The sequence below is a fragment of the Aquila chrysaetos genome, chromosome 4 (genome assembly GCF_900496995.4).
Source record: "Aquila chrysaetos chrysaetos chromosome 4, bAquChr1.4, whole genome shotgun sequence".
Lineage (NCBI taxonomy): Eukaryota > Metazoa > Chordata > Aves > Accipitriformes > Accipitridae > Aquila > Aquila chrysaetos.
The window spans coordinates 68,684,527-68,709,669 of NC_044007.1; the positions used below are offsets into that span (position 1 = coordinate 68,684,527).

Consider the following 25,143-nt stretch of genomic DNA (forward strand, 5'->3'; position numbering starts at 1 on the left):
AATCAGGAGAAAGGGGTTGTTCTGTCGGGTGAGAGCGAATAAGCCCCACAGCGAAGGCTTGCTGCGATGACCCCAGGCCGAAAAACCCGTAAGGCGGAGGAGACCTTTCTTTGTAAGGGACTCGGTAACGGCAGTAGGAACGGGGTGTGCAAAACGGCTGCGGCCCAGGTGCGAGCGGAGGATGGAAAACACCTGGGGAAAGCGGCAGGAGCCGCGGTGACCCGGTCAACGGCTGGGCCAGGGCAGGACGGAGCGGCCCGGCTCCGAGGCCCGGGGTCGGGAAGCCCCTCGCCGGCTCCGAAGGAGCGCGGCCCGGCCCGGCTGCCCCTCCCCGCCGTGCGAGAGAGCGGCCGGAGCGCTGCGGCCGCCCTCGGCCGGCCTCCTCCCGCCAGCCGAGTCCCCTCCTCCTCCCCGCCGCCTTCCCGGCGGTGGCGGGCGGCCGAGCCGCTCGGGTAACTCGCCGGTTCTGCCCATGGGGGAGTGCGGGGTACCCCCCCAGGTCCAGCTCTTCCTCCGCGCCTGCGAGCAGGGCGACTGCGAAACCGCCCGGCGCCTTTTGGGGCTGCCCGGCGGCGGCACCGCGGCCGACCCGGCGGTTCCCTCCTCCTGCGGTACCGAGGAGGCGGCGGCGGATCCCCGCGGCGAAGCGTCCTCCCCGCCGGCTACCGCCGCCGCCGCCGTAGCCGTGGATTGCACCGACGAGGCCGGCAACACGGGGCTGCAGTTCGCCGCGGCGGGGGGACACGAGCAGCTGGTGCGGTTCCTGCTGCGGAAGGGAGCTTCGGTACAGAGCACGAACCACTACGGATGGAGCCCCCTCATGCAGGCGGCCAGGTAGGGGAGGGATCGGGGAGAGAGGGCAGACTCCGGCCGCCATCCCGCTTCGCCGCGGGGCACCGGCCTAGTCAAGCGGCCGAGCGCCGGCGGCAGCCCCGGGGCGGGGAAGGGGGGGCCGCCGAGGCGCAGCCTCGGCGGCCCTCCCTTCCCCGCCCCGGGGCTGCCGCCGGCGCTCGGCCGCTTCGCCCTCAAAATCCCGCTCCCCGGGCCGGGGGAGGGCGCCCGGGAGCGCCGGGGCTGTTCCAGGCGGGTCAGCGTGTGTGTGTGTGTGTGTGTGAGAGAAAGAGAGAGCGAGCGGGGAGGCGCCATGTTGTAGGCCGCGGCCGCTCGTCCCCGGTTATCCCGGGGAGCGGGATGCCGGTGGTCACCTGTTAGCGTCCCCGGCGGTGGGTGAGGAGGGGCTGTCGGGTTTAAATTTGGCTAAGTGTTACACCGGGGAGTTAGGTTTTCCCTTTTCGTGTTAAGGATGCGGTGATTGAAGCCGTGCGTGCTATTTCTTGGGTAAAGCCGGCGCGGAATCGCAGTCGAGAGGTAACCTGAGCACGAAAACGCTGCTCTGCTCTTTCCTTCTGTGGAAATAAGATACGTGCACACGCTTATTTCGTGTTCTGTCACTTTTTTTTTTTTGGTGTGTCTGCGTCTACCTACCTGTTGAAAACTCACCTCTGACATAAAACATACCGAGGCAAACAGAAATAATTCGTTTCACTTGCCTTTTCCTTTTTTTTTTTCCTAAGTGGCTCGCTGGAGGATGTGGAAAATCATTGCTGAGGGTTTTAATGACAAAACTGAATTGTTTTCTGCTTTGATGATTCCATGCTTCGTGTAACCCGCTGCTGGGTTGTGGGAGGTCCCCGTGTTGCTAGTGCTGGTGCTTATCTTGACGTATACAGGTACCCCGTGGGTTTACGGATGCGTTTTGCAAGGTTGGAGGCTAGTGCTTTCCCATAGTAATGGAGTGCTTAATTGAGAAATGTTTTTGGTTTGGGTTTTTTATTTTTTGTTTCATAACAGATTAAAAATGCTTGGAAGAAAAGAGTCTGTTTCAAAGTCAACATTTCTCTTTTCAATTAAAGCCCATAGAAAGTTCCCAAAGAATGAGTCACACAGCTGGTTTCCCAGCAAGAACAAGGAAGACAAGGTTCAACAATTTTTTTCATTTTAGGAAGGTTAAAAAAAAAAAAAAGGAAAAAAGTTGCAGAAACATTTTTAGGTTTTTTTTCCCCTTAATGAAAACCGTACGCTCATTCTCTAAAAACAGTAAACTCAAATCACTATAACCCTCTCACTGTTTTAAAGAAATGACTTGTTGCCATTTGAAAAGTACTGTAGATATCTTTGAAACCTGTGGAGAAAGCATAAAGTGGAAGAACATTTTTCTTTTTTTTCTTTTTAATGGATAACCAAAAAGGAAGCAGTGTTTGTACAAACGTAGGTTCGAACTATGTACATGTTTAATTTTCTGGCTGTGGTTAGTCTGTTGAAATTGGACAGGGGATAGCATATATGCATAAAATTAATCATGTGTACAGGGTTTGCGGTCCCTACTGAAGTGACACGGTGAAGGCTACCAGGATAGACCTAGGGACTAGACAGGCCTTGGAGGCTTCCTTCTGCAATTATGTACTTTCTGAAGGGAACATAGGGAGTTTTGGTCTCGTATCTGCTGTTGGTGGTTAGTAGCATTCTTCGGGATTTCCTCAACTAACACTTGCTTTACTGCAGTGTACAAAGGCTGCTTTCAGGATCAAAGTTTGATTGTGTTAAACGCTGAACAAGCATATAGTAATGCGTGATACCTGCAACGAGCACAGAGTACACGTCTTGTCAATGTATTGTGTTTATTAAACTGTGGGATTACTCAGCGGAGGAACGGCAAAGGGTTTCCTTTTTCTCACTGTTAGCTAGCTGGTTGGGTGTACGGCTTGCATGATTGTCCTTTGCTTACTGACAAACTACCAGAGCCTCTGATAGTCAAGTGGTATCAAAGCTGGGTTACTGGTGAAACTGGTGTCAGAGTTCAATAGTCTGACAAAGTTCTTTTAGATGTTCCACCCAAGGAGGGTTTAATGCTTTAATACCAAGTTTCCTTATTGGAAGATATTTGATGTTACACAGGATTCTAATTTAGCTTAGTGATACAGCAATCTCCTGAAATCATAACACAAGCCTAACGTAGCAGCTGCAACGCACAATTGAACCACAAGACTAGCAGCATGCCCATTACCGGTCCCTGTATGCTCGCTGTCACGATGCTGGGTGGCCCCAGTTGCCTGGGAGGAATACGTGGCTGGGAGCCAGCTCAAGCCCCTTGCTCTCTTCAAAATTTGTTTCTCATTGGTTTCTCAGTTTTGGTGCTCTGTGTTGGGCTGAGCTTCCCCCATGCTCGTCTGGCTGAGTCAGGAGGATAGTACTTTCTATTGATTGTTTTAGGGAAGACCATTCACACAGCTAGTTGTCCTGCTCTGCTGATAGAGCCATTTCTCTAAAACAAAGGCCACCCTCTGGTCCCCTTTGTGTTGAGAGAAGTTTAGCTTACTTTACAACAGCTGTGGCCACTGGCTGTGTTCTTCTCTGAGCTTCATGGGCACATGCCTGTCTTCCCTGAGCCTTCTTCCATTGTGGGGGTTCGGGGTTGATTGATCATTCACAACTGGAAAGCCAGAGATTATGCAAATACAAAAGATTGTCTATCCAGTTCATAAAAAGGTTTTGGGTGGGTTTTTTGGGTTTTTTTTCGGGGGGGGGGGGGGGGGGTGTTAAGCATTGACTCTTCACAGTTTTTACTCTACTTGCTCAATAGTAATGAGGTTACTTAATTAAGATCTCTGCAAACAAACTGGATGTGATTCTTGAATGTGATACAGGCCTGGAAATAAGAGGATGAAGGTGACTCTCTGGTTTATGGAAGGTACATGTTGATGTCATGCAGCTGAAAATGAGGCTAACGTTGCTGCTTTGACCAGAACATCCTCTTAAAGAGGTGCCTGGTTTATGAGCGTCGTCACTGGTACATATGGAATGGTTTAGTTTACAGTCCTCAGCTGTTGATTGCTGCCCTCCAGTAAGGTGATCGCTGTCACATTCAGTGATGTGTGCATGATCCCACATAGTGTATTAGTCAATAGGCCAATTTAGTAACAAAGTGTTCTGTGTTCAGATGTCTTGGCTTTGTGTGGCAAGGTTTTGGTAGCGGGGGGGGTTACAGAGGTGGCTTCTGTGAGAAGCTGCTGGAAGCTTCCCCTGTGTCCGACAGAGCCAATATCAGCTGGCTCTAAGATGGACCCGCCGCCGGCCAAGGCCGAGCCCATCAGCGATAGTGGTAGCACCTCTGTGATGACATATTTAAGAAGGAAAAAAAGGTGCTGGGACACACAGAAACGGCAGCCGGAGAGAGAAGTGATAACATGGAAGAGAAACAGCCCTGCAGACACCAAGGTCAGTGAAGAAGGAGGGGGAGGAGGTGCTCCAGGTGCTGGAGCAGAGATTCCCCTGCAGCCCGTGGGGAAGACCATGGTGAGGCAGGCTGTCTCCCTGCAGCCCAGGGAGCTCCACGGTGGAGCAGATCTCCACCTGCAGCCTGGGGAGGACCCCACGCTGGAGCAGGTGGGTGACCCCATAGGAAGCCCATGCTGGAGCAGGCTCCTGGCAGGACCTGCAGATCTGTGGAGAGAGGAGCCCATGCTGGAGCGGGTTTTCTGGCAGGACTTGTGACCCCGTAGGGGACCCACGCTGGAGCAGTGTGCTCCTGAAGGACTGCATGCTGTGGAAGGGACCCATGCTGGAGCAGTTTGTGAAGAACTGCAGCCTGTGGGAAGGACCCATGTTGGAGAAGTTTGTGGAGGACTGTCTGCCGTGGGAGGGACCCCATGCTGGAGCAGGGGAAGAGTGTGATGAGTCCTCCCCCTGAGGAGGATGAAGCGGCAGAGATAACGTGTGATGAACTGACCGTAAACCCCATTCCCCATCCCCCTGCGCCGCTGGGGGAGGGGGCTAGGTAGAGAATCTGGGAGTGAAGTTGTGCCTGGGAAGAAGGGAGGGGTGGAGGGAAGGTGTTTTGAGATTTGGTTTTATTTCTCATTACCCTACTCTGGTTGATTGCTAATAAATTGAGTTAATTTTCCCCAAGCTGAGTCTGTTTTGCCCGTGATGGTAATTGGTGAGTGATCTCTCCTGTCCTTATCTCGACCCATGATCCCTTTGTTATATTTTCTCTCCCCTGTCCAGCTGAGGTGGGGGGAGTGATAGAACAGCTTTGGTGGCCACCTGGCATCCAGCCAGGGTCAACCCGCCACATCAGAGTATGTCGGTTTTCTTTGAGAAGCTTCTGCCATCCAAGGTGTTAATTCTCCTCCTTATCTCTTTTTCTCAAGGTTCGGACATCTAAGTGTGGCTCACATCTTGCTGGAGAATGGTGCTGATCTCAATGCACAGAATAAATTAGGAGCCAGTGTCCTCACAATGGCCTCCAGAGGCGGCCACGTCAGCATGGTGAAATTGTTGCTGGAATCAGGAGCTTTTGTAGACAATTATGACCATTTTAGCACAAGTGTGCTCAACAGCAGCAGAGACGACCTTCCTGATATCACTCCACTAATGGCAGCTGCTCAGCATGGACATGAGGCAGTGGTACATCTGTTATTAGACTGGGGAGCTGATTGTAATTACACTGTGAAGACTATGGGCTGGAGTCCTTTAATGCTGGCAGCTGTTAGTGGAAAGGTGAGCTTGGCACAGCAGCTCATGGAGAAGGGTGCCAATCCCGATCACCTGAATGTGCTACATAAAACACCTTTTGAAATCTCTGTTGGCTTCAAACACAAAGACATGAAGGACTACCTGGAATCTCTCACAACGATCAGACCCCAGGCAGGTATGGAGTGTTATTTTTTTTTTTGTTTTGCGTTCTTGAAGTTTTGATGCGTATGTACAAATTGAAGGGGTTATTTCGTATGTGCATGATGTTCTTTATAATTTGTACCTAGACTCTTTTGAAAATGTTGGAGTAGGTACACCTACCTCAGGTGAGGCAGGAATGCCCAACTTCAGCAGATTACCTCTGCGTTAGCATGATGAGATTCCTGTCCTGTGATAAGTCATGTGAAACATTTTGAAATGTTTTAATATTTTAAATATTTTTTGCTTTTAAAACACACGATCCAGGTGCTCATTTAGGAAGAAAATTACAAAGGGCTACTTGAAATGGCACTGAAGAAGGAACATAAAAAACAGAATAGGATATCAAAGAGCGGATATTGCAGACTCAAAGAAAACCTAAAAGATTTAAAATCTGGAAAACCTGCCTTGTAAGGAGAGACTGAAGAAGTTCAATCTGTCTAGTTGCATGAGGAGGTGGTTAAGAGGTGTGATTAATAAAGTGTCCACGTTAAGGACAGGAAGTTCAATACTGGAGGGCCTTTTTATATGGCAGCCAAAGAAAAAAACCTGTGAGTTTAAAGTTAGAAGAATTTAAATGGGAAATAAGACACTATGTTTTGCAGTGAAGCTTAGAGCTGGAGAGACTTAGTAGAGGTGTGCAATCTCATAACAGTTGCAATCAAGGTTAAATGCCTTTCTAAAACTCATCATCAAATTGTCTTCACTGGGTGTTGCATACAAGGCCTGTGACATGCAGAAAACCAGATGAGGTTAACCTAACAGTTTCTTCTACCACTGTCTGAATGTATGAAACCTCCTCAATGTCCTTCGGTAGTGGGCTGTGTATTCTAAGAAAACCAATTATTAATGTGGATGAATAACAAGTTGGCATGTCCCCTACTTTTCTGTTCCTTGAAGGAGAAGGGAGTACTGAATTAACTTCAGGACCTCATAAAATTTATAAGCAACCTCCTCCCTTCAGACGTGAATATGCCTGCTCGTGTGCGCACACACACTGCTCGTGTGTGTTCAAAACTAGATTAAAATAACATTATTTCAATGCAAATCTCAATTAAAATGAAGTTAAGAAATGCTGCTTTTATGTTTTTTTCATTTTGCCCACTACTGCATTCGTCATGTGTGCTGAATGAGACGAGAACTGATAAAGAAACATTTTGTGACCGTGTAATTAAAGAATGTGCGGTGGTCATGTAGCTTTAGCCATGGGCGTGGAAGGATATAAGAAATCCAGGATTTTGTAGAGAGAGCTAGTGTCTTGTACTAGGGGATCTGAAGGCTTGGGAAGCTGTGAGCAAACTTAGACTAAAATGTTTTTCCTTCAGTATTAACCAGTGTATCCAGTACCATATACTCAACTGAAAGGACAGAAAAGTATATTATGTGTCTTTACCAGTAATTTTCCAAGTTGTTTTTTTTTTTTTTTTAATTACGAAGCAAATTTGTATTCTGTTGACAGGTTTTTTTGTATGTGATTTCCTAGGATTTTTGCTTTTATTGAAGATAAAGGTTAAAACCTACTTGCTGTCATCTGTCAGTTTGTTAATGAATTTAGTTTTTAAAAATTTTTTACTTACTGTGGATATCTCTCCCTGATATCTTTCCAAATTAGCTTTTCTTTCTAGCTGGTTCTGTAAAATAATATGAATGTCTTATGTTAGTTTTGTTAAAGTGCTGTGGATTTGCTGCTCTTTCCTTCTCCAGAAGTTTGTTTATGCTAACAGAAACGCATTAAATCTGTTCCTGAAATCAGACAGTTTGGTTTGGACATTGTGTTGGACTTTTGAATGTCAGTAAGTCATTTTAAAGATTGAGACCTCACTCTGTATGTGGTTGTTTGGGGACACTTGTCAAGGTGTTTGTGCTTTATGATGCACGCCAGTGCTGGATGGTGCTCAGCAAGAGGGTTTGGAAGAGCTGCATCTGGATTTTTCGGCTTTGGAGTACTTGCTATGAAAGCTAAGGACGTGGCTAGCCCTAGAAATAGCTTTTTCCAGGTGCTACCAGCCATAGTGGCAGAAAGCCTGTAGGGTAGGATAGTCCACTTTAAGCTCTGTGCCACTTGTGATACCCAAATAGGCTTATTTAAATCTTACCTAATTATGTCTGTATTACACTGCCATGTGGACATGTCTGCAGTCCCCAAAATTGTTAATTTTTATTTACATTTAGTGTCATTTCTGCAGGTCAAGCTTCCCTTGTACTTTAAGAAGCAAGGACAAAAATCTGACATTTGTTTCTGCTTCAGAGAAGGTGTTAACTTAGTCAGATGTTGACTCATAGGTTAAGTTGGAGCTAGGGCTTTCATACAGCCGCGCTACCAGACAGAACTGGCTGATTGTAGACATTTGCTCATGACCAGTCTCTTAGGAGTAGACATCAGTTGGTTACAGTACACAGAGAATCAGACATCTGTGGGATTCACTAGTGCAGCGCTTTATACCTTGCCCGTACATCTGCACATACAGAACGTATGTCCAGGCAGAGTTGTCCTCATGAGTCTTGAAAGTCTTCTGTAGTCATATGACTTAAAGTATTGAAGAAGTCTGTTTAAGCTAGGAGAGTGGACTTGCTTTAAAGCACGAGTGTTTCTGTCACCTCTGCTGAGGGGGAGTTCCCATCAGCAGAAGGGTAGTAACTAATTACTAAGGGCAGAGAGGGGGGTGAAAATGTTAAGCTTCCATACAGATTTCTGCATTGGTTTTTAACCACAGCTTCAGTCTCCTCCTAGCACTGTCTTGTATATCCTGGGAAGAAACAACATCCTTTCTTTCATACAGAAGGCAGCAGAAAAGGAGCTTGTATTCTGATCTATTGCCATACATAGGGCGAATTGCCTCTCAAAAGAAAGCAACTCACTTCTCAAGGCTGTTTTCAGTAGCAAATTCAGAACTACCTGAAGTGGCCTGCATGTTGCCTGTGTTCTGTCCCTGTCCTTGCTTCGGCTTACCCAGACGGCAGTCCTTACTTCTGGCATCTCTTTGTGGTCTCCTGTCCCTGAGGTTGCCTCTCTTCCAGGCTTTTTGCATGCCAAGTACAGAGTCTGGTCCTTTCCTAAACTAGTCTTTTGAAATCTGTTTTCCAATGGTGAGCTCATACACAGTTCTTTCTATAAAAGCAGTTTCCGAACCAGGAGAAAATGTAGGACCCACCACTCTCCCAGTCTTAAAATAAGAGTTTATCATGTATTTTTGGGCTTCCCAGCAATTGCTTTTGTTCAGCATTTTCAAATTACTTCCTTTGGAGTCAAGCTATGAACATTAACCTTTTCCGTATTACCATAAAAATGGTAGAATTGGGCTCAGGAAATCTCTCAATGACTCATTGTTTTCCTTAAAATCTTTTTACCCCATTGATTCTGTAGTGTCAGTAATGCTTTGGAAGATGGAGGAGGATAAATTTTTCTGACTTCAGTGGAAGGTGCAAAATATGTCACTATTTTTTCCTCATCATACATAGTGTCAGCAGTATCAAAACACTTTGAAGGCATGTTGAAGGAATGACCCTTCACTCAAAATATTAAAATTTGTAATAATTACAGTTCTTATTATGGCAATGGTGATCTAGAAGCTGAAGGGTATCTATTAATGCACAAATAGCAAGCTGTGTACTTAAATCATCGCTATTATTTTTGTGACCTTCACAAATTAACCTGGCAATACTCAAGAGGAAATAAAAATGGGATAGCTTGTAAAACTCCTTTTGAGTCACCTTTCAAAATAATCCTGTACTATTTGAGTGTTTGCTGTTGTACAGAGGATTACACCAGACCACAGAACCATGCTGTGGTTCTTATAATTGATATTTTAGTCTTCCAGGCAGGAAACACAGAAGTTTCCAAATACAATTTCCTGATGGAGAATGGAAATTGAAAGGCAAAAGCCTGTACTGGTGCTTTAGTATAGTTTGTAGCTTTAGCTTTGCACAGAGAACCATACAGGTGAGTCATTCTTCCCAAAGGGAGTAAAAAGGTTATGAGTGCTTTCTTTCTTCTTATTAAATGTATGTCTAAACACATGTTTTATAGTACCTTTACGTAAAATTTTTAATAGTTTTTGCTATAAACATTTTACTAGAAATTTTTGCTTTTTTTAATGATTGCTAATAGAAATATTTATATTTCTTCCAGATACAGAAAAGAGGCAACCTGATGTCTTTCATGCTTTGAAATTGGGTAAGTACTGACAGGATTCTTCCACCATGTCTGGCTCTTGTAACTTCAGACCATCTTTGTTTGCTAACTTGGGAAACCGAGACATGTTCTGTTTTCACATGCGACTGGTTTTTTCCTTATTTTTCTTTTCATCTTAAAAATACATTTATTTCTGTAGTTTATATTTGTTTTTCTTCACTTTCCAGTATGAGAAAATCTTTATGAACTCCTGGTTGTGGCTTTCATGCCAAAATGGTATGAGATAGTTCCAGTTACTCCAAGACCATGCTACCTTTAATATGAATATTTTTTTTTCCTTTCTCGTAAACTTGAAGTATGAAAACAAAAGTGCTAATTGGTGTAAAAAACATGCTGGCCTCTACTCCGTACGAGTGTTGTAATTGCTCATTAAAGTTGCTTTGAGAAAAGAATAAGTGTCTCACATCTTGCCTGTTCTCTCATGAGCAAGAGTGACTTTCACGAGCACACAACTGGTAAAACCGTTCCATGGAAAGAGCCAGTGCTATCCTGTTGATTTAAATTTGATCCAGGCACTGATAGGTTGCACGCCTGGTGGATGGCAAGCTACTTTCTGCTTACCTATTTTCCTGGATCTTCCAGCATAGGAAAAAGTGCTGAGATGAAGGGTTTGGCCTGAGGCTTGCTATCCGACAGCTTTGGCATGGGAAACAAGACTGTTAACTTTCTGCTGAGGTTCCCGATAACGTCGCAGGTCAGAATACTCTGTGCTGTTTGCAATCTCTTTGACAGGTTAGAGAGATTCAGTATTTGAACCTTACCTCATTCCTGCTCTTGCAGTTGGTATTTTGCCATTTAAATGTTTTCAGCTATTTGATAGCACATTTAGCCTATTGCCAGCAGTTCTAGGTTTATAGACAGTCAGAAAAAAACCCAGTCACTCAGTAGTAAAGAAAAGTTACTAATAGATCTGTTTAATGTTTTTCTTCAAGTATTGGAAGATGTCATTCCCATGTGAGATTAAATCTTATGTGCAGTGAAGTCATGAGAGGTGTCCCATGAGACCTAAGATGGGTCTCTTCTCCAGTCAGCCTGCCCTTACTTGGGACCAAGATGCCCCAGACAGTGAGGAAACACTGGTAATACAGCCTTGCGTGTGCAGTGGACCTAATAATCCTTACTGGCACTGTGCTTTCTACGTCTGTGGTATAGAAAATCTGATCATAGCATACTGAAAGCCGGCTTTACCCCTCCTGATTGTGATATGTGGATACAGAACAAGTCAGCTTTAGAGTTGAGCACTACTAGCTCTCATTCCAGCTTTTTTGTCCATGTACCCGCTCCTGACTGTAACGTAATCACGAAGCCTTTGGTATGGTTTACCTTCTTGCTTTCGATGGGGAGCTGCAACCTGAAGAGAGCTCTGAGTTAGCAACTTTCAGGGTTTCTTACGGATTTTTAGATCTTTTATTATTATTATTATTTGTGAGTGATTTTTGTGAAGGAAAATGCCATTTTTTCTGAATATCTGTCCAAATGGATTTCAGCAATGCATCTTTAAATCAACAGTTATCTTCCAAGTTTTATTGTTGCTGCATTCCTATTGAAAAGTTAGAAGTGTTTTTTAAATGGTGAAGCCTGGCCTTAGCTTTCAGATCTCATCCTGGGTTTGGTACAACAGTTTAACAGTTGCTTTTCAATTAACCATTGTAAGTCACCCTCTCAGGAAGTTTATGGCTTTTCAGGCTACCAGAACTGGAAATGGGCAGACGTAATAGTGGAGAAGGAGGAGGTGACAGGTAGCCATTTAATCTTTCTCTTTAAATGTCAACTCTTCACATGTAAGCTACCAAAACCTCTTCTTGGAAAAGCCTCAGGTCTGTTAGATTTTAGAGAGTTCAGCTGCCTTTATTGTACCCCTGTGACTTTTAGTTTGAGATTGAAAAACGTTAGTGCTGGGCTGGAAGGAGTCTTAGGGCGGGGAGCCAAATCAATACTGGTCAGCATACTCCTTTTGGTTTTTTTTCTGAAATACTTGGCTATGGATGGCAGCACTGTTAAAAAAAAAAAAAAAAAAAAAAAAAAAAAAAAAAGCTCACTAAGTTAAGAAGTGTCCAGGCTAGAGTTCAAAGTCAATTCTGGAGTCACTGTAGGTTCCACGGTTTCTGTTTAACAAAGTCTGTGATGCGGGTCTGTGTTCAAAAAGTCACCTACTGTCTTCTCCTAAACTGGGACATAAAAAAAAGTAGTTCTGTGCTTTTGTGTCTTTCCTGTTCCAAGAAATTAGCCGAGTGGCATGGGTGGGTGTTAGTTTCAGTGCATGCATTTAAGTGCCTGCAGGGTTTGTCTGGGATTCTGACTGGCTTTCCAAGGAAAATGTTCGTGCCTGTGATTGAGTTGAAGGCAGCCCATGTCACGAAGCAGTTTACCATCTGAAGGTTTTTTTAAAGGTGAGAATTTTTCCATTTGCATGGCAGTTGATGATTTGCTGCTTCTTGCCTCTGTTCCTATGGTGGTACATATTCGGTCACAGAGATCTTTTTTTCCTCTTAACTTCCTCCCTGCTTTTGCCTGCCATATGTCATTAAAAAAAGTAAGGGAGGTGGGTGAGCTTAAGCTCTCTGCTTAAGATAATCCTGACTACCTCATATGTTTTTAAAAAGTGCTTGCTCCTACTTTTATTAAGATTTAGAAAAAAACGCACAACCTGGTTAAAATATGTTCAGTAGCATATTTTATACTGCTTTTCATAATCTAGACAAGAACTCGGTTACTACCAGCCTCTTTACGTGGAAGCTTGAACATTAGGTTCACTTTTAAAGAACTAGAAAGATGGCAGGAATAACACGTTACTCTTGACCAAGGAGTAGGGAATTTTTGCACTGGAGATTTAGTTTAAATATTGGAGGCAGAATTAAAAAAAACAACTTTCTGAATATAAAAAAGTTGAGCACTGGAATAGATTAATTCCTTGAGAGGTTGTTGAATTTTATTGATGGAGGGGTTTGGAATCAGTGAACCACCTTTGTAAGAGGAGTTATGTGTCAGTATGAGATATGGCATTGTTGTACCTGCTTAAGGCAAGGGATGGCCTCTACCACCTTTCAGACTGCCTTTTTACCCACTCTCTTTGATTATAAAATTGTTGCTTTCTGGGATTTCAGCCTATGGAAATGGAACAGGGATCTTCACCCTGCTGAAGGACAAATCATGGTGTCTTAGCATCATCGGTTTTCCTTGCATGACATCATCTTATGACAATTTAATAGAAATATTCCCTACTTGTGTCTTTGTATGTGGAATGCACTGCAGTTTATACAGCCTTTATAGCTTTGTTGTTCATTTCAGAAAATTTTTCTTGTAATGGGATTGTACTGTAAGTGTACAGGTAGGGAAAATGAGGGAAAACAGTGCCTTGTGCTTATGCCACAATTCATGTAGCCTGGGAAAACGTACTGATTAACTAAAAGACCAACGATGAGTACAAGTATTTAGCTTTAGTGTTGCAGTTGCTTTAGTACTTTATTTTTCTGGTTTAATGCCACTAAATGTAGACCAATGTCAGCAAATCAAAATACATATTAATTCAGTGGCTAAGCAGTTCTCTATTGCTCACGTAGATTATGTTTTATCACTGTTTTGCAGGAGACTTTCAGCTGGTTAAAGAGATCGTTGATGAAGACCCAAGCCAGGTCAATATTACCAACGTTGATGGTGCATCTCCGTTAATGATTGCAGCTGTAACTGGACAGCTGCCACTTGTTCAGCTCCTTGTTGAGAAAAATGCCGATATCGACAAACAGGATAATGTTCATGGCTGGACAGCACTAATGCAGGCCACATACCACGGGTAAGACATATGCTGTCTTTGGGTCTAGCAGTAAAGAAGTTTCATTCTTCTTACATGCCAATATAAAAAAATCTTTTTGATACTGACTCTGGAAGCAGAGGGATCTTAGAAGAAACTGAGAGACTTGTGACCTCAGTTTCCATGACTCTTGCACTGTCCTCTGCTTTTCAGAGCAGACCTGAATGCCATTTGGATTTCAGAATGAGTGGCACATTTGGGAACTTGAATCTTGCTCAGTAAGTGCTGTGAACATAGTGCTCCAGGCAGGCATTAGGAGCTTTGGTGCAGATTTCAACTTCCATCCTTTGATGTTTTTTAGTGTTTTGTAAGATAGTATCACCCCCTGCCAGGGTTGTAGGCCTACGTCAAGTTGTGAAACTTCAAGGCAACCACCCTTCTATGCACTATCTTTTCCAGTCTTAAAACCATACTTATGTTCCCCTATTCAGCCTTTAGTTTTCATGGAGCTTTCTGAAACATGCCCACTGGAGAACGGATTGTCATTTTCTCTAAAGCTACTTTATAAATGCAGGTAGCCACTTAAGAGTCAAACCCCAGAAACTGGCCCGATACTTCACATGTGATTTCTGTCATATACTTGGCATTGTCTGAATACAGGATATTCAGTTTAGGAAGGTGAACTTTTCTCTGTTGTCGTAGACGAGGCCCTCAGCAAGGTGAAGATTCACCTCGCTGCCTGGTGTCCTAGTTTCAGCTGGGATAGAGTTAACTGTCTTCCTAGTAGCTGGTACGGTGCTATGTTTTGAGTTCAGTATGTGAAGAATGTTGATAACACTGATGTTTTCAGTTGTTGTTAAGTAGTGTTTAGACTAAGTCAAGGATTTTTCAGCTTCTCATGCCCAGCCAGCGAGCAAGCTGGAGGGGCACAAGAAGTTGGCACAGGACAGAGCCAGGGCAGCTGACCCAAACTGGCCAACAGGGTATTCCATACCATGTGACGTCCCATCTAGTTTAAGAACTGGGAAGTGACGGGGGGAATTGCCGCCGGGGGACTAGCGGGGTGCCGGTCGGTGGGTGGTGAGCGATTGCACTGCGCATCATTTGTACATTCCAATCCTTTCATTATTGCTGTTGTCATTTTATTAGTGTTATCATTATCATTATTAGTTTCTTCTTTTCTGTTCTATTAAACTGTTCTTATCTCAACCCGTGGGTTTTGCTTCTTTTTTCCGATTTTCTCCCCCATCGCACTGGGTCGGGGGGCGGGGGGGAGTGAGCGGCTGCGTGGTGCTTAGTTGCTGGCAGGGGTTAAACCACGACACCTGGTAATGCTCACGTTAATTGTACAAATGCAGGTATTGTGCTCCAGCTTTTATCTTTAGTCAGCAGATCTCACTGGACTGTGCAAGTGCAACAAAGAGATAAAATAGGAGGTCAAGTTGTCACTGCTTTGTGAAATATTCTGAAGTAGTTCCTGGGACCTACATAAGATGAGATTCTCTGCTTCCTCACCAACGCAGTACTGATAGTAGCAATGGGCATTTCACAGAAGTGCCTGAAGATTAGTTTTTCTGGTGCAGCTGTTTTGCTAGCAGCAGCCACCCCAACACACAGCTGGAATCTCTACTCCAGCCAGCAGAAAGTGATGTGCAGGGCTGCTGGCATGTCCCCATGCCAGTACTCAGGCGCTCCTCTTGTCTGTGGAAGCACAGAGCACAGCTGTGCGTTGCATGTGTTCAGATACTGCCCTTTCCCTTTCCTGGAGGACTGTTAGGAAAATTCCCTTCCCTATTATATCAATCAGTCTTTATAGCATGAAATTGTATTAACTTTGTCAATACACTTAATGTTTAAGGTAGTGAAATTTTACTGGAGACTTTGGTATTGTTCATGCTTAAGTAAAACAAACTAAAGGACAGTGGCTCAGTGGAAGGACCAGAAGGATATCCCAGCCCTGGAAATAAGGACTTGGCTTCTTGGAGACTTAAAGCTGTCCATGAAGGATGAAAGATACCCCTAGTCAACCAAGATAATGCCAGCATTGTAGCCCCTCTAAGACGTCTTTGAAGCCTTCCCAGCATTGTCTGGCATCATAGATAAGTAACGATAGCAAGACCAACTCCAGTGACATCTGGATCAATAGATGAGCAGCAAGAATGCTGCAGAAATACAGTTGCTTTGCGAAGTTTTACTATGTTTAGTAAATTGGTAGTGTGGGTGTTGGTGATTAGTCAAATCATGTTGTACCTAAATGCTCAACTGTACCAGAACCCTGTGTAAAACCACATTTGGGGTGCCCCAATTTGGCTGGGACACCTCGTGCATGAATAAATGTTTACGCTTGTAATTCTATACTTTGCGTCCTAGCCTTTCTCCTTAGTTGGCATGGGCCAGTTGCGAATTTTCAGAACAACTTGAAATCTTTAGCTTCTGCAGAGCCTCAGCTTACCCTCTCTCAGGAGCAACGGTGGTGTGGAAGGTCTCTGGTTTGAAGGAGGGAGTGGGCAAGGTCTGTGTGAGCCAGGAGCAGGATTGTGTCTCTGTGTGCCCTCAAGGTGCAGGACTGGAAAGCAGGATGGGGGATGACACAGTTCTAAGGAAGAGAAGAAAAGTAGTGGGAAGCATGCAAAAGAGCTGTAGTGAGGATAAGCAGAATTTTTGTTAGAAGAGTGGAGGAACATTCCTCCTCGCATTTTAGACTGATTTGATCTGGAGTGAGTTCAGAAGTGAAAACTTTATCTATAAGTTAAGAAGTTAATGCTCTGAAGTGGAGAGGTTGAGATTTGTTTGTCAGCTTCAGTATTAGAGTTTGCAGTCACCTATTGCTGCTTAAGAACATTTTTGCTCTGTGTTGCTTATGCATGTCAGAGTTAGGTTTTATACAAGGTCAGTCCCCGCTCAAAAGGAGATTACCCTTGCTTTGTTGTCTTATGTTCACTTATTTTGTAGGCTGAATTACGGTATTGTTTTTAACCCACGAGGCAAGTCCTGCTTATTTATTCAGGTGTATGAGAGGGACTAAAGGGAATGGGCTAGTTGCTTTTATGCAACTAGCTTTTATGAGCTTTTGCTGGAAGGTGTTTGTGTTGGTTATCATTTAATGCTGATTGGTTTTGCATGTTAAACATTTGAAGGAAGTGGTAATGTGCCTTCTCAATTATATAATATATATCTCTAATTAAGTGAAGTACTGTTTGGAGTTCATAAATTATCTTCAGTCACTTTGGTTCTTCTGTATGCAATTTCTTACCTGTTCTGGATATGAAGTTGTGTTGAAGTATTAGTGATGGCATGTGATGACTACTGGACTGACCTTTGTCTTTCCATCTGCTTTTTTGCCCTAGGCATTAATGGCCTTTCATTGGGAAGGTGTTTGGCAACAAATTCTAGAGTCAGTTCCAAAGGGTCAGCTTAAGAAACTGACTGTTCCAATTAGGTTTTTTAGGCTCACTTTCTGCATGTTGATTAGTGTAATTCATAGCGAGTAAACAGTGACTGACAAAGGAATCATGGGAGCTTCTGAATAGTTTGTGAACAAATTTTAGACTTGGTTAGCTACACAGAAGGAAAAAGTGTGATCTCTAATTGAGGAGCAATGGTATAAAAGGATGAAAATAGAGTATTAGGTTTTGGGGGAGTTTTTTGGTTTTTGGTTTGGTTTTTTTTTAACATGAGCAATGCCTTTTTTTCTTCCCTTAAAGAAACAAAGATGTTGTAAAGTATTTGTTAAATCAAGGAGCTGACGTCAATCTTCGTGCAAAAAATGGATATACAGCTTTTGACCTGATAATGCTGTTGAACGATCCAGGTATGTTATTCCAAAGAACAGTGAGGGAATGTACAACATAAACGGATAAACATCCCTTCCAATCTAGAAAATACATTAAAGTTGCTAGGAAGTATCCTCTGAAGTCTGGGCTGGACTGGACCAAGAAAGGATACTGCCTGAAAATGGTGAGTTTTGAGTTAATTGGTTAGATGAGTGTATACATTTATGGGATAAAAGATTCTGTGCATTCTTCTTCCTGTGTTCTTGAAGATGCTCCAAAATGTATTGTTCGTGGCACCACCAGAGCCACTTAAGTGGCATTTGCCTGTGGTGGCCCAGGTATTCTGTAGTGTCACTAGCACAGAGCTGTGAACTACAGCTAGAAGTTTCCACTCAGTAAACAGCAGTAAAGGGACAGGACAAAGAGAGTGCAGTCAGAACAAAACTAGTGAACTCCTGGCTGAACCTCCCACTAGGTCTGTAAAGGCTGAGAATAAATCACACTTCAGGTTGTTTTTATGGGAGTGCTTTAGAAATAGGCAGCGTGTTTTGAGGAGACTTCAATGAAACACATTTAGTTTTTGTTGTAGTTTGTTTAGTCTATATAATTTGTCACTGTAAGCTTGCCTGGTAGCTGGATTACTTTATCTGAAGCCAAAAAACACTACTGCTGATGGAATTAATGTTTTATTTTCTCTGTATTTACTCATTATGGTGGTTTTGGTCACTAGCAGATACCTTTTCTTTGTCAAAAGTTGATCTCTAATAGTATGAAATTTTAGAAAATGCATACAGTGAATTATTTTGTAACTAACTTCTTGTAGGACAGAGTAGTTTGTCTTGTTACCTGTGTGTCTCTCTCTATATGTATAGGTCAGTTCTGTGTGCCCTTCTGAAAGTCTTCCCTGATTTCTGTGTAAAATACAGATTTACAGAGTATTTTTTGCTTTCCTGTCCTCATTCCATGCTTGTTCTTTTTTCTTCCTCTTCCTTTCTTTTTTTCTTAATTTTTGTTGTCCAGCTTTTTTCTTACCATGTCTTTTCAGTCCCTTCAGTATCCAGGCTGAACATCTTCTTTCTCTTTGGGATTTAATTTCAAGCTTCTTTTCTGCAACCTACGCTTGAAGAAAGAATATTCATTTTTCTCTACTCTCTTCTGTGTCAGGTGAGAAAAGGGAGCATCACAATATGGTTCTTAACTTCTAAAAGTGCAAGAGGAGGCAGTTCACTTGGTCAGACATGACTGATTCCAACTGAATAGGATGCTTATTTATATTGATAAATACCTTTAGAGAGGTGATGGTAAGACTACAGCTCATTGTGTGGGGAGAAGGTGTGGGAAACTTAGGTCAAGAAAGAAGGTTTTGGGGATCCATCTGCTTTGTCTTTGAGAGGTAGATCAATTACTACTTATATGGGATTTATAGGGAAAGTGTCAGTTTATCAGTCATAATTTGGGAAAGCAAAAGAGACTAAACATTATCTTAATTTGTTTTCTTTTAGACACAGAGCTTGTACGGTTACTGGCATCGGCATGCATGCAAGTAGACAAAGACAAGAATAAACTGAACAACAGATCATCTTTGCCCTGTTCCAGAAGTAGGCAATCCTTAAATGTCCCAATGTTGCCAGATGACAAAGGAGGTCTAAAGGTAAATATATTCACTCTTAATAAATAACCAGTGCATTGTTTCCTATAATTTATGAAGCAGAGAAAGTCATTGCTAAGAAGTATGTTGGATCTAATATGTAACTGGGTTTTTTTTGCGGGGTGGGAGTGTTCTGAATTCCTTGTTGATAGCAATTCCTTGTTTTATGAAATGCAGCATGTGTTTAGCTTTCTTTTTGTCAGATGGCAAGGCAAAGGGAAGACTTTTAAGGAAGAGTTTGCATCAAAGCGTTTCAGTGCCTAGAAATAGATCTCATAATTAAATAGTGGAAGGTATCATGTTCATAAGTTTGGAACTGAATCCATTATGATCTTAATTATAAATCTGCCTTTAAAATGCAAATGTACTCCAGTTTTAGTAGATTCTTTATACTCATTGCTAACTTTTTTTTTTTTTTTTTTTTAAATTGGAGTGGATGTGTTATAGGGATTTGGCTAGTATCTCCTAACATACTGAGCAACTGCCTATTTATATGTTTGTTCTATGGAGGAATTGCAGCAGTAGTTCTTTTATTTTACTTTTATGGTATTTAGTAGACCCTAGAAGAAGGAAGGATGATGTAGGAAGGAAACTGAAGCTCTGGTAATGTACTTGAAAATATGCCTGGGACTCTGTGTGGGACAGCCCAAGAGACTGAGAGGCTACACCTCTTGTCTGCCTCTAGGACAGATGGTGGACTTCTTTTCAACCATAAATGGAAACAGGCTTTTGACATTGAAAATTAAGAAGATCATGGCAGAGATTTTAATATGAAGAGTGTGCTGTTGAGGCTTACATGTCCTCTGGCATGCTGTATCTTTAACTTGAAATTGGCAGTAGTCCAATAGGAGTCAACATAGAGTCAGAACAAGTGAATGCCACTTAAACAAAGTTATTGCAACTTAGATTGTCTGTTTGCAAAAGAGAAGGAAAAAGTATTAGTTTGTTTTGTTGTTGTTGCTGTTGGTTTTTATTTAGGTGAATAATTTTTGATTGTGGTGTACCTCAGAATTTCCTTGAGTCCATGATCTCACATTTTTAGGATAAATACTATCAGGGTCTTAGAAACACACATGGTAATTTCCAGGCTATTGTTGACATGAATGGTTGACATGAACCATTTAAAGTTCTACTTCAGCTCAAATCTGTTTTAACTAAGAAGCAACAAGTGGTTATTTTCATATGTTTATTCTATTATTCGATATGATACAACTTCAGTATCAATTTAGATGGACCTATTTAAGAATGCAGTTACTTAAATGGGAGCTTGTCGGAACAGCTTTTGATGTTGTGGAGTACAGATAAACAACAGGTCAGATTGCGATTCTTGCAGTATTATGACACAAAAGTTTGGATTAGGATCATAAAAGATTATGAAGGGAAATTAAAAAAATTACAAGATTTGTTAATAATAAAGATGTACACATGAGTACTGACACAAATTTAATATTTTGATGTGTGGAATGTTTAAGTATTTGGTCTCAAAACTACAAAATATTACAGTGTTTACAAGTTAAGTCTTAAGCACTTTTTCAGCAGAAATTGTATTCTGTATAGTTCTCTGATTTTATATATATATATATATATATATATATATATATATATATATATATATATATATAAAACCTGAAAGCCAGTATAACCCCCTTTTCCATCACTGCTTAATGCTTTATTAACCATTCTATCTGACCACAAGTATGTTACATATCTTACTCTCCTTACAAATGTTCACCAGCATGGGAAGAGTGTGCTGAAGTGAGGGACCTCTCCTGGGTTTTGTAGCAACAGTGCTTCCATGTGGACAACTGCTCTGTGCTGAGCCAGGACTGTAAACAAAAGATATTTATGGTGACTCAACCAGTACATAAATTTTCTGTCTATATCAGTGCAAATGATGGAATGTGGGGTCTACACAATCATGGAAATGTAAAAATGAGAGGGATTTCAAGAGGCTCATCTGCCTCTATGTAAGGAGGCAGAATGAACATGCCAAGAACATCCTTGACTGAAGTTTCTGTTCTCTCTTCTTTCACTGTGGTGAAGAGATCCCTTGGTCCCATGGTCTCTGTCAGCACCTAGTTCCACTGCTTGATGCTTCTTGCGGTCAGAATTTTTCTCCACTGATCTAATCTATATCTCTCTTGCTGTGTATTAAGTTGATTGATTCTCATTCAGTGGCCACCTTCATTTTTATAAGAACTACATAAATACTGAAAGAACTCTCATATTCTTGTCAATCTTTTTTTTTTCTAGACTAAATAAAAATAGTTCATTCAAATTTACTTGTTTGCATGTTATGTTTCCTAAACTTACTATTTCTAATTTGTCTATATCTGTCAAGGTGAGGGATCCAAAACAAGTAATGAGATTCCAGCTAGGGTCTCAGTATCACATAGTGACGTACAAAAACTCTTGCACAGTTGTGTGCTTCATGCTGTTACCAGTGAAATGTACCTTTTTTGCAGCAGCAGTAAGACACTGTGCATCTATACCTAGCTTGTGATACATTAACGAGACTGATTTTCTTTTTTTTTAGTACAGACAGCTGCTTTGCTACTTACTTCTTTTTCTGTATTTGTACACTTGATTTCTTCTTCTTACATGTCAGCTTGACCCCTACTGAATAATGTCAATTTGTCAGCGTTTAAATTTAGAATATCTAAGGTGCTCACAAAACTGTCCAGATAGAAGTCTTCCACAGACTCTGCAAAATATGTTTACATTTCATTGTTGCTGTTGTTAATGAACATTTCCAAACTCCTGTTTCACTCCACAAAATATGTCCTCCCAATTTGAGATCAAATTGTTGGTAATTTTTTTCTTAATAGTTTTTTTGGCTATGGTGCTTACCTTGTATTAATTTTACTTGAACCATACTTTCCTCAGTCATTTGATGAACGTTACATGGAATAGCAATAAAAGCTTTATTGAAGTCAAGCTATGTTACAGCTTTTCCTCCCTTCTGCCCACTCGACCAGTTATTCTGTCAGAGAGATTGATGTAGGGGGATTCATGCCCAACAAACCCGTGCCAGCTGTCTCTTATGAGCTGTGATGACATACAAAGTTTTTTCAGCGGTGTCCTTTCAAGTTAAGCTTTTTGATCAGTAAATTTTCAGATTTTGCTCTTTGGGGTAAGAGTGCTTATGTATTTGCATTTTGCCTGATTTCTGTAACTTCTTCCATCCTCTTAACTTATCTTGAAGATAATCAATATTTGTTCAGAGGTCGTGTTGCCTGTAATTATTCTAGGGTAATTTTAATCAGTCTTGTCTGGTTTTAATTCGTGTAAGCTTATTTAAATATTCTTACTCTGTTAAGCAAATGCACTTATATTCCTACCTTCCTCCTGGTAATGGTATTCATACTAAAATATCTGATCACAAGTAGGCTGCTTTTGAAGTTCAAAAGAAACCCAACCCTTTTCAGTGTCTCCTGTTTGATCTCTTTTGTCATTAACTAGTAGACTTTTGTTGTGTGTTTCTTTTATTTGTAGTTTATGTGTAATACAGGCCCTCTTTCCTTTACCTACTGATTATGTAGTGGATAACCATGATCTCATTCTTTACCCCCTTTCATGCAGGAACTGTTAAGTCCTTTGTTTTGCACCATTTTGTGGACTTGAAAACAAAGTTGTGCCTTTTCAATATACAAAAATTTTATTTCCTCTCTTTTCTTCCTGCCTGTGCTTCTTCAGCAGGTTATACTCTCAATGTCAGTATTAGAGCAGCGTGAATTATCACACTCAGTTTCTTTTTTAGATTAAAGTTGTTTGAGGGCAGAGATTTCCAGTTCTTCCCCTTATTCTTTCGTTCCTAATATTGTTACGAATGTCTAAGTTATTTCTCTAGTGACAACACCATTTTTCTTTTATAGTATTGCCTTCTCCCACTGCTACTAGATTTCAGCCTTTTGACAGACACTATTTTTAACCACAAACACATTTTTGTTACTTGGCTGCTTCAGTCTAAAGCCCTTTATTCCAGCTTCTGTATGTGTGTGATGTGGTAGTGTATATGGAGAGGCCACAACCTTCTGCAGCAGCAGACTGGAAATTCCAGAGTGCAGACCACTGTACTCTAAACACGAGAGGACAAGATGAACCTCTCCCCTATCATTCCTTTCTTGCAGGAGAGCGGTAGTTTTTTATATGGTAACATAGTGGCTGTGCTTACTCCATTTCAGGTTAGTTTGTGGTGTGAGCATATGTTAACAAAGCAGAAGCACCGTGAAGAAGAGTGCCAAAGATGATAGGAACTTAGAAGTGATCTTTGTTACAGAAGCAAGCTAGCTTCAGGGATCAAAACCAAACCACACTGTGCAAGCAGTCTCTTTTGTAAGCTCATAATACTCTGTGTTAAAACTAGATGGATTTTTTTGCCCTTTCAGTTCCTTTTGAAGGGTGAATAAATGCTGAACTGTGTGGTTTTTATTGCTTTCTCGGAACTATTTGTCTCTCTTGCCTTTTTCCATCAGGTCTTTGTTGCTGAAAGTAGTGTAAATCTTTATTAGTTATGGCTCCAAAGAGATACAAAGGTCTGAGAACTCTATCCATTACTAATGCTTTGTGCAGATTTAAAATCTTTTTAATGATCACCTGCTAGAAGGATTGATTTACAGGGAATAAGTTTACAGTTTATATTACTTACTTCTACTGTATGACAGCTGGGAAGACATATATCAGCAAGTAGTTGAAAAATGTTAAATGCCAAGGAGAGAGGGGAATATGTATGATGAGAAGGAATGGCTAAGAATAAACTAGGAAAGTGTGTTATCTGGATTGCATATCATGTAACGCTGCCTTGATGAAGTATCATCACTTTTAATTGACTTTATTTTATTTTTTTTTTTTTTTAAATTGTTCCAGAAAGGGAAGAAGCGGCTTTGCTAAGAAATAATCAGAAGATATTTGTAATCTGATTTACCTACAAGCCACATAATCTTTAATACAGATTGTATAGGTCATCTTAATATAGCCTAGGTCTTGTATAGTCTAGAGAAATGTCCTGTGAAATACTTGAAGCATCTTGCACTGTCTGCCTGTAAAAATGTGTAAGTCTAAATATTTGGATAAATTGTATTTTGAGCAAAGGTGGTTCTTTCATGTAACAGTTTCCACATATGTCTTACCTCTGCGGATAGAGGTTGTAGGTGCAGTAGTCCTAAGGTTTGTGGTGTTTTCACAGCTGATATTTCCTTGCTTTGCTCTTCTTCAGTTTATAGTCTTTCCAGTCTGGAAGGGTTTAAGTTATCTGTATAGCAGCACTGTATGGATTGTGCATCTTTAGTTTGACAGGAATACTATCAGAAATCTTCCAGTTTGCCATTGATTTTGAAAGTCTTAAGGAGAAGCTTTCATGCAGATCGGATAAACTTCTATGCACACCTCTAAAAAGCAGAAAATATACGTGCCAGTTCGTTGATGCCAAAGAGTGTAAGAATGGATGGTGAAATTGGAAGTTAAAGGGAAGATTAAATATTTGCGATGTAGCTGTAAAAATTTCCTATTAAAATTGCCCTAATACTTTTATCTACCTTGCCTTTCCAGATAGTGTGGAAAAATATTGTAAGGCATTTGCCAGATGAAAAATAAGGAAGGAGATTAATCTTATACATACAAATTATGGTGAAGGATTCTGTTGATAATTGCAAGCCACTTTAACATTGCTTTTGTAGTTTATATCAAAAACTCCTTGACAGATTTATCACTGCTGTAAGGATTACTTAATTGCACATTTTTTTCCCTCTTTTTTTCTTCTAGTTGGAACTAAATTGTTGTGTCTTCTTATCAATCTAGTCCTGGTGGAGCAGAATGTCCAATCGATTCCGCAAGCTGAAGCTGACTCAGACATTGCGCCATGGATTTCCTTCCAATCAGTTTGTGCCTTTTCCCGATGAGCCTGAATCATCATTAAGTTCCACCATAAAAGCAGTTTCACAGAGTGATACAGACACCCCTGGAAACCTTGATGCTGCTACAGCTTGGATCACAAATAACAAAGCTAGTGGTAAAGCCAGAGTTACCTTGTGGGAAGTGAGCTCTTGTGGGA

General features: G+C 41.7%; 1 protein-coding gene across 6 annotated transcripts in view; it reads left to right on the top strand.

Annotated features, from left to right (window-relative positions):
• The first annotated feature begins 210 nt into the window (after positions 1-210).
• The window catches only part of ANKS6 (ankyrin repeat and sterile alpha motif domain containing 6), a 46,822-nt gene continuing 21,889 nt past the window's right edge, over positions 211-25,143 (top strand). For 2 of the 6 annotated variants that reach the window (XR_003922987.1, XR_003922988.2), the window contains exons 1-7: positions 212-834; positions 5,211-5,710; positions 9,863-9,907; positions 13,511-13,715; positions 17,378-17,484; positions 18,949-19,097; positions 24,891-25,101. Coding sequence is in view for 3 of the 6 variants with exons in the window: in XM_030011438.1 (XP_029867298.1) it covers positions 473-834; positions 5,211-5,710; positions 9,863-9,907; positions 13,511-13,715; positions 17,378-17,484; positions 18,949-19,097; positions 24,891-25,101 (1,579 nt within the window). In the remaining 3 variants the exon portion in view is untranslated. Of the gene's footprint in view, positions 835-5,210; positions 5,711-9,862; positions 9,908-13,510; positions 13,716-17,377; positions 17,485-18,948; positions 19,098-24,890; positions 25,102-25,143 lie in introns of all 6 variants that reach the window. The other 4 variants (XM_030011438.1, XM_030011437.1, XR_003922986.1 and 1 more) reach the window with 4 other exon arrangements.